The 15,813-nt window shown below is 34.2% G+C and overlaps 9 protein-coding genes across 9 annotated transcripts; 3 read left to right on the top strand and 6 right to left on the bottom strand.

Moving 5' to 3' along the window:
• Nucleotides 1-451: 451 nt before the first annotated feature.
• Nucleotides 452-1,074, bottom strand: LOC148201840 (auxin-induced protein X10A-like). Its single transcript, XM_088109032.1, has one exon. The coding sequence runs from the start codon at nt 936-938 to the stop codon at nt 660-662; it is 279 nt and encodes a 92-aa protein (XP_087965158.1). The 5' UTR covers nt 939-1,074; the 3' UTR covers nt 452-659.
• Nucleotides 1,075-1,348: 274 nt separating this feature from the next.
• Nucleotides 1,349-2,138, top strand: LOC148201841 (auxin-induced protein 15A-like). The gene has a single exon (XM_088109031.1). It carries the CDS (start codon nt 1,708-1,710, stop codon nt 1,987-1,989), a length of 282 nt encoding a protein of 93 aa, XP_087965157.1. The 5' UTR covers nt 1,349-1,707; the 3' UTR covers nt 1,990-2,138.
• A 1,646-nt stretch (nt 2,139-3,784) lies between these two features.
• On the bottom strand, nt 3,785-4,274 carry LOC148201842 (auxin-induced protein 6B-like). The gene has a single exon (XM_088110004.1). It carries the CDS (start codon nt 4,193-4,195, stop codon nt 3,917-3,919), a length of 279 nt encoding a protein of 92 aa, XP_087966130.1. The 5' UTR covers nt 4,196-4,274; the 3' UTR covers nt 3,785-3,916.
• Nucleotides 4,275-4,487: 213 nt separating this feature from the next.
• LOC124822367 (auxin-induced protein 15A-like) lies at nt 4,488-5,386 on the top strand. Its single transcript, XM_088109064.1, has one exon. It carries the CDS (start codon nt 4,980-4,982, stop codon nt 5,262-5,264), a length of 285 nt encoding a protein of 94 aa, XP_087965190.1. The 5' UTR covers nt 4,488-4,979; the 3' UTR covers nt 5,265-5,386.
• A 1,254-nt stretch (nt 5,387-6,640) lies between these two features.
• Nucleotides 6,641-6,928, bottom strand: LOC148201843 (auxin-induced protein X10A-like). The gene has a single exon (XM_088109493.1). The coding sequence runs from the start codon at nt 6,926-6,928 to the stop codon at nt 6,641-6,643; it is 288 nt and encodes a 95-aa protein (XP_087965619.1).
• A 1,503-nt stretch (nt 6,929-8,431) lies between these two features.
• Nucleotides 8,432-8,957, bottom strand: LOC148201844 (auxin-induced protein 15A-like). Its single transcript, XM_088110790.1, has one exon. The coding sequence runs from the start codon at nt 8,867-8,869 to the stop codon at nt 8,591-8,593; it is 279 nt and encodes a 92-aa protein (XP_087966916.1). The 5' UTR covers nt 8,870-8,957; the 3' UTR covers nt 8,432-8,590.
• A 623-nt stretch (nt 8,958-9,580) lies between these two features.
• Nucleotides 9,581-10,076, top strand: LOC148201845 (auxin-induced protein 15A-like). The gene has a single exon (XM_088110028.1). The coding sequence runs from the start codon at nt 9,654-9,656 to the stop codon at nt 9,933-9,935; it is 282 nt and encodes a 93-aa protein (XP_087966154.1). The 5' UTR covers nt 9,581-9,653; the 3' UTR covers nt 9,936-10,076.
• Nucleotides 10,077-11,074: 998 nt separating this feature from the next.
• LOC148201846 (auxin-induced protein X10A-like) lies at nt 11,075-11,678 on the bottom strand. Its single transcript, XM_088110111.1, has one exon. The coding sequence runs from the start codon at nt 11,593-11,595 to the stop codon at nt 11,317-11,319; it is 279 nt and encodes a 92-aa protein (XP_087966237.1). The 5' UTR covers nt 11,596-11,678; the 3' UTR covers nt 11,075-11,316.
• A 3,107-nt stretch (nt 11,679-14,785) lies between these two features.
• LOC124819428 (auxin-induced protein X10A-like) lies at nt 14,786-15,461 on the bottom strand. Its single transcript, XM_047290949.2, has one exon. It carries the CDS (start codon nt 15,283-15,285, stop codon nt 15,007-15,009), a length of 279 nt encoding a protein of 92 aa, XP_047146905.2. The 5' UTR covers nt 15,286-15,461; the 3' UTR covers nt 14,786-15,006.
• Between the last annotated feature and the right edge of the window lie 352 nt (nt 15,462-15,813).

Below are 15,813 nucleotides of genomic sequence, written 5' to 3' on the forward strand. Positions count from 1 at the left end.
CGTCCTTGCATCATCTTGAGATCAGAGATTACAAACTCGGGCAATAATCCTCCATTCAAGAGAAAGATACTTAATTTCTATTTTCATCCCTAAAAAGATGGTAGTATCTTAAAATCGTTCAAGATTTGAAGATAATTCAATTAGTTGAGCATTTGTCACTTCCACAACCAGTTGTGACTGTAAAACCAACTATATGAAATGAGCATAGACTTGTATGGATGGTTTTGATCTTTTGTCAAACAATATTATAGGTTTTCAGTGACGAGGGATGGTTCACAAAAATCATAAAGTGAGATTAAATCAAAGCAGTACAGTTTCACAAAGACTTACACTTTCAATGAGTTTTTGTCTTTATTTTCCTCTCTGTTATATTGTAGTTATTTTGTCATTGAACTTAGCTAGTAAACGTAGACATAATAGCTGAATTTAAATCCGAGACAGTAAGAATTACTTGGAGACAAGTAGCTAATTTCTTATTCGACAACTCAAAATGACAGATGAAGGAAATGCGAGAAAACTCTTCATGCAGGAAATTTATTGTAACAATTGCTGTACTGTCCAAATTTATATAATAAAATTGGAGAGAGACTATTTTCAAGCTAAGAAACTATGCTACAAAACTTTTGTATATACATTTAAACCAGTTTGATCTTCACGGATTAGCACCTCATTAAGCGAGAAGTGATATCCAAGAACACATCTTCTCTGCAAGGAATCGTGAGACCACCCATTGGATGCTCATATCCAAAATCTTCCTCAGTTTGACTCAACAAATCTTGAAACAAAGGTTGGTTCAAGTATGATACAGGAATCATAAACCGCTTCGTTTGATCTCCAACATAGACTGCAAGGTAACCCTTTGGCACATCCACAGCTTTTGAAGATGCTTGGATTGCTGGAAGGGAAGCCTTTCGGATACCAGGTAAACGAAAACCCATCTTTCATATATTGATACTTCGGAAGAGAAAGTTGGGAATAGAGAGTTGTAGATAGGATGTTTGTTTTTGAAGTTAAAATGACTTTTGTTGTCCTAAATGCTTGCAACCATGAATATATAAATAGAGATAAAAAGTTTTTCAGGATATCATCTGGTACTTGAATGATTGAGGGTGGAGGGCTATGAGATAAGAGTCATGAGAATGATAGGACAGAAAGGGCACATGGTGTTGCCTTGGAAGTGTTTCTCAAGGATTAATGGGAGATGTTACAGTTGATAGTACACCATCCCAAGCCAATTCACTTGAAATAGAGTAGACGTACGATTTCAATTCTCATGAATATAATGGTCTATGATTTCTCACTGTCCTGTGCCTTATAATTTGATCTATCCAGCTGTAATTCAACATTAGGTAACGTGAAGAAAACATGTCCAAAGCATGTTTGACAAAACGTGGAATACCAAGTAATCCATGAACAAAGTTAGGCCTTCACTTAGCCACGTCTCATTGGGAACATGTGGAGGCTTAAGGTTTCCTGCATTTCAACAAGGTGGGGTTACACACCTGCATCCTACTTTGTGCTTGGTAGATGTGCCATAGACAACACCATGTGATATCTCATCTCTATGCTTTCCTTCTTTTAGCATCTATATATACACTATCCTGTACCTTCAAAAACAACACAAGCCTTCCGAATCCTCAAGCATCAAAATTCAGATTCATTCTCTTAAATTAGAGATTGTTCTTCTTCCTCAAACAAACTAAAAAAATGGGTTTCCGTTTACCTGCCATCCGACGGGCATCGTCACTCACAGCAAGACAAGCATCTTCAAAATCTGAAGACATACCAAAAGGCTATTTTGTCGTGTATGTTGGAGAGAAACAAAATCGGTTTGTGATTCCCATCTCTTACTTGAACCAACCTTCATTCCAAGACTTACTGAGTCAAGCTGAGGAAGAGTTTGGATATGATCATCCCATGGGAGGTCTCACAATTCCATGCAGTGAAGATGTCTTCCAACATACAATTTCTTGCTTCAAGGGACAATAAATTTAACTGTAGGAGACTGACGTAGATTATTAGAGAAATTTTGTAGAATAGGCATCTTCTCAAACCTGTAACTATTGTTACCAAATTTTGAGTGATGATGATGAATTCAAAGTCTAAGTTTTTGTCTATATATTCATTTGAATTTTACTTTTCCCAACAATTAGAATGGTACACAGCATCAAAAAAGACTGGATTATTTTTATAAATTTCACAGCATGAAAAACCAAGAACGAAAACAAGACAGGGAAAACATCAATTTCTTTGGGAAAGGATTTGAAATTTTTAAGTTGTGTACTCACAAAATTAAAATTTATGGCCTCAAGCATATTCAACATACGCTGTCCCTTTGAATAGCAGACAGGTAATAGTGGACTCCTTCATATGGTAAAAAAAATTCAGAATTGAGCTATATCATTCGGCTGTGTCACGCATGATTTGTGTCTATTTTCTCGCCATCTATGAGCACCAACCATTACTTGATCTCACTATATGACAAAGAATTGCATTGGTTTTAACTCTGATATTTCAATATTTAGGTGAAGTGATTTGATATATAAATTTTTTAAAAATATTTTAATCTGTATATATAACTTGTAACTAAGCTTAATTACTAATTCACTCTATTTAGATGAGTACAACATTATTCTATTTAAAAAAAATTGGATTGAAATTTTAAATATAAGAACTAAATTGAATATAAGATATTATCATGTAACACTAACACTTACACATGATACTACACAGACATGTGACACTGTACAAACATTTTGTATTGTCACTACTACATGACACGACACATGGCCTGACACGTGACATGCTTTCTTAAATTAAAAAATTGAAAGTACTACATACTTATACGTGACATGTGTGGACATAAAATTAATGACAATTTAACGGATATGACCTAATAAGATCTTTTTTAAAATTAAAAAACTTAATTGTACCAAATAAGAACTAAAGTTCTTTTTTATTTTTCTAAACAAATTATAAAACCAAAAGTGTAATTAAGTCAAACTCTTACAGACCGCTAATGTGCATATATATGTCAATAGTTGGAGTCGTTTCTTTACCATCTAGCTAAAGTTAGCATCAGCGTACTTTATTTGGATTAATCGACAAATCTTCGTAGATTACTGAATACTTTATCATTGGTAGGGGATAATAAATCTCATTAATGGAGATCAAAATAAATTCTTATTTTAGTAATGGCAATAAATTCAATTACTAAGTATTCTTTTTAATCATTCACAGTTCATTTGTCTTAGACAGTACAACATTAGTTAAATTGCAGTGTCTTGTACAAAAATAAATGAGGAAATTATAGTCAAATGCATGGATTTTAATCAGTTTCAATTATGTGTCAATGTATTTCAATCAAATTTCTGCTATTCTGGTCCCAAAGGCACTACAATACGCTGAATCGCCCATGTGCTTGACACAGAGGTGATCAAAATTCGTTTATCATAACTAAGTTGGGCATCATCATATGAGTGAATACTTGTCATGTAAGGCGCTGCTACACGATGATAAGTGCAACTGGCTGTAGCAAAGTATGAAGATATAAAAATTGCTGTCCCATTCTCAGGCTCGTGGTTTTGTTTGATCAGGCCATGTTAAATCTTTTTGCTTGTTCAACTATATTGATGAAATCTTGCTCAGGTCGTTCGATTTAAATAAATATATGCTTAGCCAATTTCCTATTCAATAAAGTTCTTTTATTTAAGATATATACATACACACATATATATAGTACTATGAGAGAATAAAACGTGAAAAAGGTTAGTGTTCCCAAATTATCTCATTCAAATTAAATTTCATTTACAAATTCAGAAATCAAACATGGAGAAGGAAATATTCTCAAGGTAAGAAACTATGATACAAAAATGTGTCAAGTATATGTCTACATCTAAGTTCCATCTTCATGCAGTTAGCAGCTATCGAAGCGAGAAGTGATATCTGAGAACACATCTTCTCCACAAGGAATTGTGAGACCACCAGTAGGATGGTCATAGCCAAATTCTTCCTCAGCTTGACTCAATAGATCTTGAAATGAAGGTTGGTTCAAGTATGACACAGGGATCATAAACCGCTTCCTTTGATCTCCAACATAGACTGCAATGTAACCCCTTGGCACATCCACAACTTTTGAAGATGCTTGGATTGCTCGAAGAGATGCCTTTCTGATACCAGGTAAACGAAAACCCATATTTTATATGATGATACTTGGAAAGAGAAAGTTGAGAAAAGAGTTGTAAATAAGATGCTTGTTTTTGGAGCTAAAATACTTTAGAATGTGAACGATTTTGGATATCCTAAATGCTTGCAGACATGACTATATATATACATGAAAATTTTGTAGGATATCATCGGTTACATGAATGATTGAGGGTGGAGGCTTTGAGATAAGAGTTATGGGACCGACAGGATGGAAAGGGCATATGGTGTTGCCTTAGAAGTGTTTCTTAGAGATTAATGGGAGATGTTATAGTCGATAGTACACTATCTCAAGCCAATCCACTTGAAATAGAGTAGACGTATGATTTCAAATCTCGTGAATATAATGGTCTATGATATCTCACTGTCCTTTGGCTCATAATTTGATCTATCCAGCTGTAGATCAACATTAGGTAACGTGAAGAAAACATGTTCAGAGCATGTTAGACAAAACGTGGAATACGAATTAATCCATGAACAGGATTAGGCCTTCACTTAGCCATGTCTCATCGGGAACATATGGAGGCTTAATGTTGCTCGTTGCAGAAGGTGGGGTTACGTACTGGACCCTTCTTTATGCTTGATAGAAGAAGTACTGCAGACAATACCACGCAATATCTCATCTTTGCGCTCTCCTTCTTTTAAAATCTATATATACACTATCGGATACCTTCAACAAACAACACAAGGCTTTGGAATCGTCTTCAGCATTAAAATTTGGGTTCATTCTGTGTAAATTTGAGATTGATATCTTCTTCCTTCAGTCAAGCTCAAAAATGGGTTTCCGTTTACCTACCATCCGAAGGGCATCATTCACAGCAAGACAAACAACTTCAAAATCTCAAGACATACCGAAGGGCTATTTTGCAGTTTATGTTGGAGAGAAACAAAATCGGTTTGTGATTCCCATCTCTTACTTGAACCAACCTTCATTCCAAGACTTACTGAGTCAAGCTGAGGAAGAGTTTGGATATGATCATCCCATGGGAGGCCTGACCATTCCATGCAGTGAAGATGTCTTCCAACATACACTTTCTTGCTTCAAGGGACAACAAATTTAGCTTTAGAAGGTTGACATAGATTATTAGAGACATTTTGTACAATAGGCATCTTCTCAAACTTGTAACTATTATTACAAAATTTTGACTGATGATGATGAATTCAAATGCCAAGTTTCTGTCTACTTATCCATTTCAATTTTTCTTTCCCCAATAATTAGAATGGTATACAGCATAAAAAAGACATGATTAGTGGATAATTCGTCGATCGCTTCCATAACCTGTTAACCAAGAACGAAGACATGGCAGAGATAGTAGTATTTATTTAGGACGAGGAGAAGCACCAAAGATACGTAATAAAAATGTATTGCAATTTCTCGTTCTTGTATCATCTTCAGATCCCAGATTACAAACTGGGGCAATAATCCCCAATTCTATATGTAAGATACTTTTATTCTATTTTCATCTAAAAAATGATTCTAGTATCTAAAATAGTTGAAGGTTTGAAAAATATTCAATTAGTGGATAATTCGTCACTTCAATAACCTGTTGTGACCATTAAACCAACTAACTTGATCACGCGAAGATGGTATCACTGCTTGACTTACATTTTTTATCATAAAGAATTGAGTCCTCCCTCGTATGTGCATGGACTTGTATTGTATGGATGGTTTTGATGTTCCGTCAAGCCATATTTCAGATTTTCAGTGACCAGGGATGGTTCACAAATATCATAAAAGCAAGACGAAGTCAAAGCAGTTGAGTTTCGCAAAGACTTAATTTCAATGAGTTTTTAACCTTATTGCAGCAGTGATCTTGTTTAAAACTTATCTTCTTTTCCTCTGTGTTATAATGTAGTTATTTGTCAATGAACTTAGCTATAAAATGTAGAGATAATAGCCGAATTTAAATCTGAGACATTAAGAATTCTTTGGTTGAAGAGAACTATCTAATTTCTTATTCGACAACTGTGTAGGTGTTAGGGAACTAATTGTATCTAGTAGAAGAAGAAACATTAACCAGCCTAACTGCCTGGCAGTTAGGTAAGTCAGTATAAAAGGGGTGGGTTGGTTGGTGAGAGGGGGAGTCTTTGAGTGTTATTGTTTGGCGGGAACTCTTGTAGTTCTTTGGAGGGAGGTTAAGCTCTCTGGTTACGTTGTAACACCATTCTTACTGATTCTTTTTCAATAAAAGGAGGCTGTATAATTCAGATATATTGTCTTTGTGTGTATTCGAGTGTTTTTCCATAGGTTCTTGATCCAAGAACCTATCAGTAGGTCAGAATGACGGATGAAGAAAATATGTGAGGAAACTGTTCATGTAGGAAAATTCTTGTAACATTCTTTGTACTGTCTAAATTAATATAACAAAAATGGAGAAACAATATTTTCAAGGTATCCTACAAAAATTATGTCTATATATTAATGTCAGTCTGATCTTCATGGATTAGAACACCTCATCAAGCGAGAATTGATATCCAAGAAAGCATCTTCTCTGCAAGGGATTGTGAGACCACCCATTGGGTGTTCATACCCAAATTCTTCCTCAGTTTGACTCAACAGTTCTTGAAATGCAGGTTGGTTCAAGTGTGATACAGGGATCATAAATCGCTTCATTTTATCTCCAACATAGACAGCAAGGTAACCCTTGGGCACGTCCACAGATTTTGAAGATACTTGGATTGCTGGAAGGGACGCCTTTCTCAAACTAGGTAAACGAAAACCCATGCTTTATATGTTGATAATTGGAAAGAGCAAGTTGAGAGAAGATATCTGTAAATAGGATGCTAGTTTTTGAAGTTAATACTTTAGGATGCGAATGATTTTTGCTGTCCTAAAAGCTTTCCGCCATGAATATATATATAGAGAGGAGAAATTTTTGCTTTGGTAAAATATACAGATATGAAATTACTCTCCCGTGGTTTTTCTTGTTTAATCTTGCCATGCTAATTTAATCATTTCCTCTGTTCGATTTTAGGGATGAAATATTGTGTCGGTCAGGTCATTTTCTTGTGACAGCCCACATAGACATCAGAGATAGATGAAACAAAAACTAATAAAGCTAGATCTTCCTCATGAAACATAATGACTCTTGGCTTCTTTCACACTTTTCAGGACTTTGAAAAGAAACTTTCGATTTCACAATTCCAAACTGAATGTTCAGATTATTAAATCCCGTTTGTTTTCGTAATAGCAAATAAGAAGGAAATAAGACAACTAAGGTAATGGTCATAAACTTCATCTTGGTATGAAAATTTTTACACTTGCATTAGTATGATAAAGAAATGAGAATATTTTCAACAACAAAACTTGAATTACATAAATAATGTCAATTGATGCTAGGGTCAGTCTTCACAGGATTAGAAGCTATTAGTTCAAACGACAAGTGATCTCTAAGAACTCTTCTTCTCCACAGGGAATTGTAAGACCACCCGTTGGATGTTTATACCCAAATTCTTCCTCAGCAAGAATCAACAATTCTTGAAACGACGTTTGCTTTAAGTATGATGTGGGGATCACAAACCTCTTCATTTTCTCTCCGACAAAAATCTTAAAGTGATATGAAATCAAAGCAGTACAGTTTCACAAAGACTTATGATGAGTTTTTCTCTGTTATATTGTAGTTATTTTGTCATTGAACTTAGCTAGAAAATGTAGAGATAATAGCCGAATATAAATCCGAGACATTAAGAAGTGCTTGGAGACAACTAACTAATTTCTTATTCGACAACTACATAGCTCAAAATGACAGATGAAGAAAACGTGAGAAAACTCTTCATGCAGGAAATTTTTCGTAACATTTGCTATCCTGTCCAAAGTAATATAATAAAAATGGAGAAAGAATATTTTCAAGGTAAGACACTATGCTTCAATGGACAATGAATTTCGCACTTTAGGATATCGACATACATCGGTAGAGACATTTTTGTACAATAGGCTTCTTCTCTATCATATAAAAATCATGAAATTTTGAGCAACGATGATGATTCCAATTGCTAACTCTTTTGTTTATCATTACAATGTTCACTTCTTCTCCCTGCAATTAGAATGGTAGACAATACTAGAAGGTTGTATGTTCCAACAAAAAGACTTGATTATTCTCACAAATTCCTCAACCTAACAAACCCAGATCTGCACAATCAGGGCAGGGCAGAGCAGAGAAATGTATGAGGGATGGATTTTTAACTATTTCTTATTCAGTGATTATGTAGATCAGATTCATAGCAAATGTGAGAAAAAACGTCGTGGAGATAACTTATCATTCAAATCAAATTTCTGTTACAAAGTCAGATATCAAATATGGGGAGGGAATATACCAAGGTAAGAAACTATGATACAAAAATGTGTCAAGTATATGTCTACATCTAAGTCAGTTCCATCTTCATGCAGTTAGCAGCTATTTAAGCCAAAAGTGATATCTAAGAACAAATGTTCTCCACAAGGAATTGTGAGACCACCCAATGGATGGTCATACCCAAATTCTTCCTCTGCTTGACTCAACAAATCTTGAAATGAAGGTCGGTTCAAGAATGATACAGGAATCATGAACCGCTTCATTTTCTCTCCAACATAGACTACAAGGTAGCCCTTTGGCACGTCCATAGCTTTTGAAGATGCTTTGATTGTATTAAGGGATGCCTTCTTCATACCAGGTAAACGAAAACCCATGGTTGATATATTGAAACTTGGGAAGAGAAAGTTGGGAATAGAGAGTTGTAGATAGGATGCTAGTTCTTGAAGTTAAAATGCCTTAGGAAGTGAATGATAATTGTTGTCCTAAATGCTTGCAACCATGAATATATATATAGAGCTAGAAAGTTTTGTAGGATATCATCTGGTACTTGAATGATTGAGGGTGGATGGCTATGAGATAAGAGTCATGGGACCGATAGGACAGAAAAAGCACATGGTGTTGCCTTGGAAGTGTTTCTTAGGGATTAATGGGAGATGTTATAGTTGACAGTACACTATCCCAAGCCAATCCACTTGAAATAGAGTAGACATATGATTTCAAATCTCATGAATATAATGGTCTATGATATCTCATTGTCCTTTGCTTATAATTTGATCTATCCAGCTGTAATTCAACGTTAGGTAACGTGAAGAAAACATGTTCAAAGCATGTTTGACGAAACGTGAAATACCAATTAATCCATGAAAAGACTTAGGCCTTCACTTAGCCACATCTCATTGGGAACATGAGGAGGCTTAATGTTTCCTGCTGTTCAACAAGGTGGGGTTACACACCTCACCCTACTTTATGCTTGATAGAAGTACTGCAGACAACACCACGCGATATCTCATCTCTATGCTTTCCTTCTTTTATCATCTATATATACAATATCCTATACCTTCAAAAACAACACAAGCGTTCCGAATCCTCAAGCATCAAATTTCAGATTCATTCTCTGTAAATTTGAGATAGTTCTTCTTCCTTAAACGAGCTCAAAAAATGGGTTTCGGTTTACCTGCCATCCGACGGGCATCATCATTCAGAGCAAGACAAGCACCTTCAAAATCTGAAGACATACCGAAGGGCTATTTTGCCGTGTATGTTGGAGAGAAACAAAATCGGTTTGTGATTCCCATCTCTTACTTGAACCAACCTTCATTCCAAGATATACTGAGTCAAGCTGAAGAAGAGTTTGGATATGATCATCCCATGGGAGGCCTCACAATTCCATGCAATGAAGATGTCTTCCACCATACAATTTCTTGTTTCAAGGGACAATAAGTCTCACTTTAGGAAACTGACAGATTATTAGAGACATTTTGTACAATAGGCATCTTCTCAAACTTGTAACTATTATTACAAAATTTTGACTGATGATGATGAATTCAAATACTAAGTTTGTGTCTATTTATCCATTTCAATTTTAGCTTTTCCCAACAATTAGAATGGTATACAGCATCAACAAGACTGGATTATTTTTATAAATTTCACAGCATGAAAAACCAAGAACGAAGACAAGGAAGGGAGGGGCAGAGATATTAGTATTCTGTTAGGCCGAGGAGAAGCACCAATTTAAATATTTATAAACACCTAAAACTAATGGTCTCAATCATTCACGTGATTTTGCAGCTGCCAAAGCAGATATGATGGACTTAAAATTAAGTTTTGTTGTTCCCATTTAATTCGATGGGATGATGAACGGTTTGGTTTATTTATATATTGATTCCGAGCATAATTTTCAATTTTACAAGAGGATGAGATTTTAATTGTTTGCATTGTTAAATAAACATTACAGAAGAAAGAAAACAGGGAGAAATTACTTCACCTCATCCATCACTATGTGATTGCACTCACTAAAATCCTAATCGGGGCAAAACCTCACTTTTTATTCCATTTTCATTTTTCAATTATAACCAACAAAAAGGCAGGGCAATTGGTTGTCCTTGCATCATCTTGAGATCCCATGTTTCGAACTTGTATGGATGCTTAATTTCAATTTGCATAAAAAAAGATAGAATAACTATTAACTACCATAGCCAGTTGTGCTGCAAAGCCAATAAACATAATCATGGCAACAATGTGTTGCTGCTTGATTCACAAATGAAAAATTGTTAATCATAAAGAATTGGATCCTCGTTCATACGTGGTTCACAGAGACTTGTATGGATGGACCTGATATCGTGTCAGGCCATATTTTAGATTTTGCGTTCCAGGGATAGTTCACAAAAATCTTGAAGCACGACGAAATCAAAGAAGTTCAGTTTGACAAATAGTTGTTATTTCGATTACTTGTTCTCTTTGTTTCTCTGATGCATCCGTCATTTTGTTTTAAAGTTATCTTCTTTTCCTTTCTCATTTAATGTAATTTTTTTATTTTTTATTGAACTTATAAAATGTAGAGATGATAGCTGAATGTAAATTTGATACATTAAGAATTAATTAGTTAGCAACAACTAGCTAATTTCTTATTCAACAACTAATAGGTAGATCAGAATGACAGATGAAGAATATATGTGAGAAAACTCTTCATGTGCGAAATTTCTCATAAAGCTTTTATACTGTCCCAACAATAGATAACAAAAACGGACAGAATTTTTCAAGGTAACAAAATATGCTACAAAAAATTGTGTCTATACATTTTCATCAGTCTCGTCTTCATGGATTAGATCCTCATCAAACGAGAAGTGATATCCAAGAACTCATGCTCTCTGCAAGGAATTGTGAGACCACCCATTGGGTGATCATACCCAAATTCTTCTACTGCTTGACTCAACAAGTCTTGAAATGAAGGTTGGTTCAAGAATGACACAGGGATTACAAAACGCTTCATTTTCTCTCCAACATAGACTGCAAGGTGACCCTTTGCCACCTCCATACCTTTTGAAGATGCTTCGTTTGTAGCAAATGATGCCTTTCTCATACCTGGTAAGCGGAATCCCATTGTTGTATGTGCTGAGACTCAGGACAATAGTGTTACCAAAAAAAGACTATGTAAGATCCAAGCTTTTGAGCTGCTTTGGGAAGTTTATGATATTTGTTGTGCTTAATGCTTGCAAACTTGAATATATATATAGAGATGAAGAATTCTTTGAAATTGTTGTGTGCATAAATAATTGAGGGGGAAAGCTAAGAGATATGAATCATGGGACCAACAATTAGACAGGGGCATATGGTGTTGCCTTGTAGGACTTTCTCAAGGATGAATGTAACATGTCATAGCTGATAATACGGGTCCCACCTTCTCAAGAATCCACTTCAAATAAAACTGACGTTTGATCTAAACCTCTAAAATATAATGGTCTAATATCTCCTCCTATCCGTAGCCTTATAATTCAATAGTCAGAAACTACTTCCCATCTATAATGTACTTCAACATTAGGCTGCATTATCAATCTGGAAAAAACATGTTCCAAGCATGTTCACATCATTATGAAATACCAATTAATGCATGAATAAATGTTTAATATCACTTAGGGACGTCTAGGTTGTTTCATAAGGTGGTGGGCTTATACATGTATACAACTGTATCCTTGATAGAGGCATTGAAGACAGAACCACATGATATCTCATGTGTATACCCTCCATCTTTTAACGGTCTTTTTCTTCTAATTCAGTTAGTAGGAAGTCTTTAAAACTATATATACACTATCTTTTTTGCACTCCCAAGCATCAATAGTTTGGTCCATTCTTTCTCAATCTCGGATTGTTCCTCTTTCTTCTAATAAAAAGCTCAAAAATGGGGTTCTTGTTTTCTTGCTAATCGACATGCATTATCCACAGCTGGGTGAGCAGCTTCAAAATCTGTAGAAGTGCCGAAAGGATATCTTGCAGTGTATGTTGGAGAGAAACATAAGGGGTTTGTGATTCCAATATCATATTTGAACCAACCTTCCTTCCAAGATTTATCGAGTCAAGAGTAGGAAGAGTTTGGATATGATCAAGAAGAATATAGAAAATCCTAAAATAGAAGTATTAAATTGTAATACAAATTCTAGAATATTGTAAAAGATTCTAAGATAGAAAGAAAAAAAAATCAAAAACATTTTACATAAGTAAAAACCTAAAACATTCTACATAAGTTGTGACTAACATATTATAGAAAAACATATTAGTCTATAAATAATCATGTACTCTAGCATTTGATATAAAAAAACATCAACACAACACATACAACTACAAAATATATTACTTGTAACTACCACTTCCACATTCTACTGTCTCCACAATTTTCTTTATCCTATCAATTTTCCTTTCACAGCCTCAAAATACCAACGGAGACAATAAATCAAACATACTGATATATATTGGAAGAGAGATTTGGTACAATAGGGGAATTCTCTAACTTGTAATTATTAATTGTTACCCATTTTTGAGTAATGAAAGCAAAATCAGTTGTGAAGTACTTTTGTTAATCGATTACAATGTTCACTACTCTCTGAAATTAGAGTTCATTGTTCTTTTTAATACACAGCACGACACTCATCTGCTTCACAGTATGGAAGTCCCATGATAATATTTTATTTCGGCCAAGAAAAACATCAATGTATTTGGGAAAGTATTTGAAAGTTTTAAGTTGTGTACGCACAAAATTAATATTTATGGCCTCAAGCATACTCAACATACGCTGTCACTTTGAATAGCAGACAGGTAATAATAATGGACTTCTTCATATAGTAAAAAAAAAATTCAGAATTGTGCTATATCATTAGGCTGTGTCACTGACTTGTATCTATATTCTCCCCATCTATGAGCACCAACCATTACTTGATCTCACCATACGACAATGCTGCAATCTCCAATTAATTGTATTTCGCATTGCACTTTCCGTATTCTTCACAACTCACAAGGGCCAGTAGTTTAAGGTGTTATGAGAAAGAATTGCATTGGTTTTAAATTGAGATTTCAATATTTTAATGGAGTGATTTGATATATAAATTTTAAAAAAATTATTTTAACATGTATTTATAAATTATAACTAAGTTTAATTATTAATTCAATCTCATTTTAGAGAAATGCAATATTTCTCTATTTAGAAAATATAAACTAAATTGAATCAAAATTTTAAATATAAAAATCAAATTAAATACAAGACATTGTCATGTGTTGCTATCACTTACACATTACACTATATTAACATTGGGCATTGTCATCACTACGTGACATGACACACTATCTAACATGTGACATTTTTTTTAAATAAAAAAAATTAAAAATATTACATGCTAACACTTGACATGTACGGACAATACATTAATAACAATCTAACAAGATATTTTTTTAAATTAAAAATTTAATTGCACCAAATAAAAACTAAAGTTCCTTTTGATTTTTCTAAACAAAATATAAGACCAAAAGTGTAATTAAGTCAAACTCTTACGGAAAGCTAATGTGCGTATGTAAGTGTCAACAGTTGAAATCGTTCCCTTACCATATAGCTAAAGTTACCTATAACGTAACTTATTTGGATTAATCCACAATATCTTCCTAGATTACTGAATACTTCATCATTGGTAGGGGATAATAAATCTCACTTATGGAGATGAAAATAAATTCTTAAATAAATTTAAAAAAGGCATGTTCCTTTGGTAACATGTAACTATTTTTTTATCAATATTTAATGGCAATAAATTACTTAGTATTCTTTTTAATCATTCACAGTTCATTTGTCTTAGACAGTACAACATTAGAAGGTTGCTTACAGGAAGAAAAACACTTCATTGTTCTCGTGAATTACACAACATAAGCAAAACAATATGTGAGTTGTTTTAGTCTGCCGAAGAATATAGACAATCATTCACGTAACAACTTTAATTTCCTGGGCATTATATGGAGAAAATAACAATAAACACTATTAGTAAATTTTTCACAGTTAATAAATCACAAACCACTCTTTTGGTTTTGTCCAATATAAACTCTAATGTTTTGAATATTAGTTCACCTTTGAAGACCAGGAAAATGGAAACCCATTGCATATCCAAAGAAGTAACAGACTAAAGTTTGAAGGATTTGATTCAAACATTATAGACGTGCATATATTTGTATTATATCATTTTAAAATATCTCATCCGCTCCTAAACCCTAAACTTCTAGTAATACTCAAAAAGATAGAGGCCAGTCAAGCTAATTAGATGTTACAGTAACAAGGGAAATTACATTAATCTAAGTTCAAACTTGCAGTGTTTTGTACAAAAAAAATGAGGTTAGTGTTCCCAAACTTTCTCATTCAGATTAAATTTCATTTAAAAATTCAGACATCAAACATGGAGAGGGAAATATTCTCAAGGTAAGAAACTATGATACAAAAATGTGTCAAGTATATGTCTACATCTAAGTCAGTTCCATCTTCATGCAGTTAGCAGCTATCGAAGCGAGAAGTGATATCTAAGAACAAATCTTCTCCACAAGGAATTGTGAGACCACCAGTTGGATGATCATAGCCAAATTCTTCCACAGCTTGACTCAATAGATCTTGAAATGAAGGTTGGTTCAAGTATGACACAGGGATCATAAACCGCTTCCTTTGATCTCCAACATAGACTGCAATGTAACCCTTTGGCACATCCACGACTTTTGAAGATGCTTGGATTGCTCGAAGAGATGCCTTTCTGATACCAGGTAAACGAAAACCCATGTTTTATAAGATGATACTTGGGAAGAGAAAGTTGAGAAAAGATAGTTGTAAATAAGATGCTAGTTTTTGGAGCTAAAATGCTTTAGGATGTGAACGATTTTGGATGTCCCAAATGCTTGCAGCCATGAATATATATATAGAAGAAAAATTTTGTAGGATATCATCGGTTACATGAATGATTGAGGGTGGAGGCTTTGAGTTAAGAGTTATGGGACCGACAGGATGGAAAGGGCATATGGTGTTGCCTTTGAAGTGTTTGTTAGAGATTAATGGTTGATGTTATAGTCGATAGTACACTATCTCAAGCCTATCCACTTGATAGAGAAGACGTAAGTATTCAAATCTCATGAATATAATGGTCTCTGATATCTCACTGCTTTTGACTCATAATTTGATCTTTCCAGCTGTAGATCAACATTAGGTAACGTGAAAAAAAACATGTTCAGAGCATGTTTGTAAAAACGTGGAATAACAATTAATCCATGAAAAGAATTAGGCCTTCACATAGCCACGTCTCGATGGGAACAT

This window comes from Vigna umbellata, chromosome 3, assembly GCF_029865625.1.
Source record: "Vigna umbellata cultivar VRB3 chromosome 3, Vumbellata_1.0, whole genome shotgun sequence".
In the NCBI taxonomy this organism is placed as follows: Eukaryota; Viridiplantae; Streptophyta; class Magnoliopsida; order Fabales; family Fabaceae; genus Vigna; species Vigna umbellata.

Bases quoted from the DNA above. Each gene is read 5' to 3' on its own strand.
- LOC148201840 (XM_088109032.1), bottom strand. From the start codon at position 938: ATGGGTTTTCGTTTACCTGGTATCCGAAAGGCTTCCCTTCCAGCAATC.
- LOC148201841 (XM_088109031.1), top strand. From the start codon at position 1,708: ATGGGTTTCCGTTTACCTGCCATCCGACGGGCATCGTCACTCACAGCA.
- LOC148201842 (XM_088110004.1), bottom strand. From the start codon at position 4,195: ATGGGTTTTCGTTTACCTGGTATCAGAAAGGCATCTCTTCGAGCAATC.
- LOC124822367 (XM_088109064.1), top strand. From the start codon at position 4,980: ATGGGTTTCCGTTTACCTACCATCCGAAGGGCATCATTCACAGCAAGA.
- LOC148201843 (XM_088109493.1), bottom strand. From the start codon at position 6,928: ATGGGTTTTCGTTTACCTAGTTTGAGAAAGGCGTCCCTTCCAGCAATC.
- LOC148201844 (XM_088110790.1), bottom strand. From the start codon at position 8,869: ATGGGTTTTCGTTTACCTGGTATGAAGAAGGCATCCCTTAATACAATC.
- LOC148201845 (XM_088110028.1), top strand. From the start codon at position 9,654: ATGGGTTTCGGTTTACCTGCCATCCGACGGGCATCATCATTCAGAGCA.
- LOC148201846 (XM_088110111.1), bottom strand. From the start codon at position 11,595: ATGGGATTCCGCTTACCAGGTATGAGAAAGGCATCATTTGCTACAAAC.
- LOC124819428 (XM_047290949.2), bottom strand. From the start codon at position 15,285: ATGGGTTTTCGTTTACCTGGTATCAGAAAGGCATCTCTTCGAGCAATC.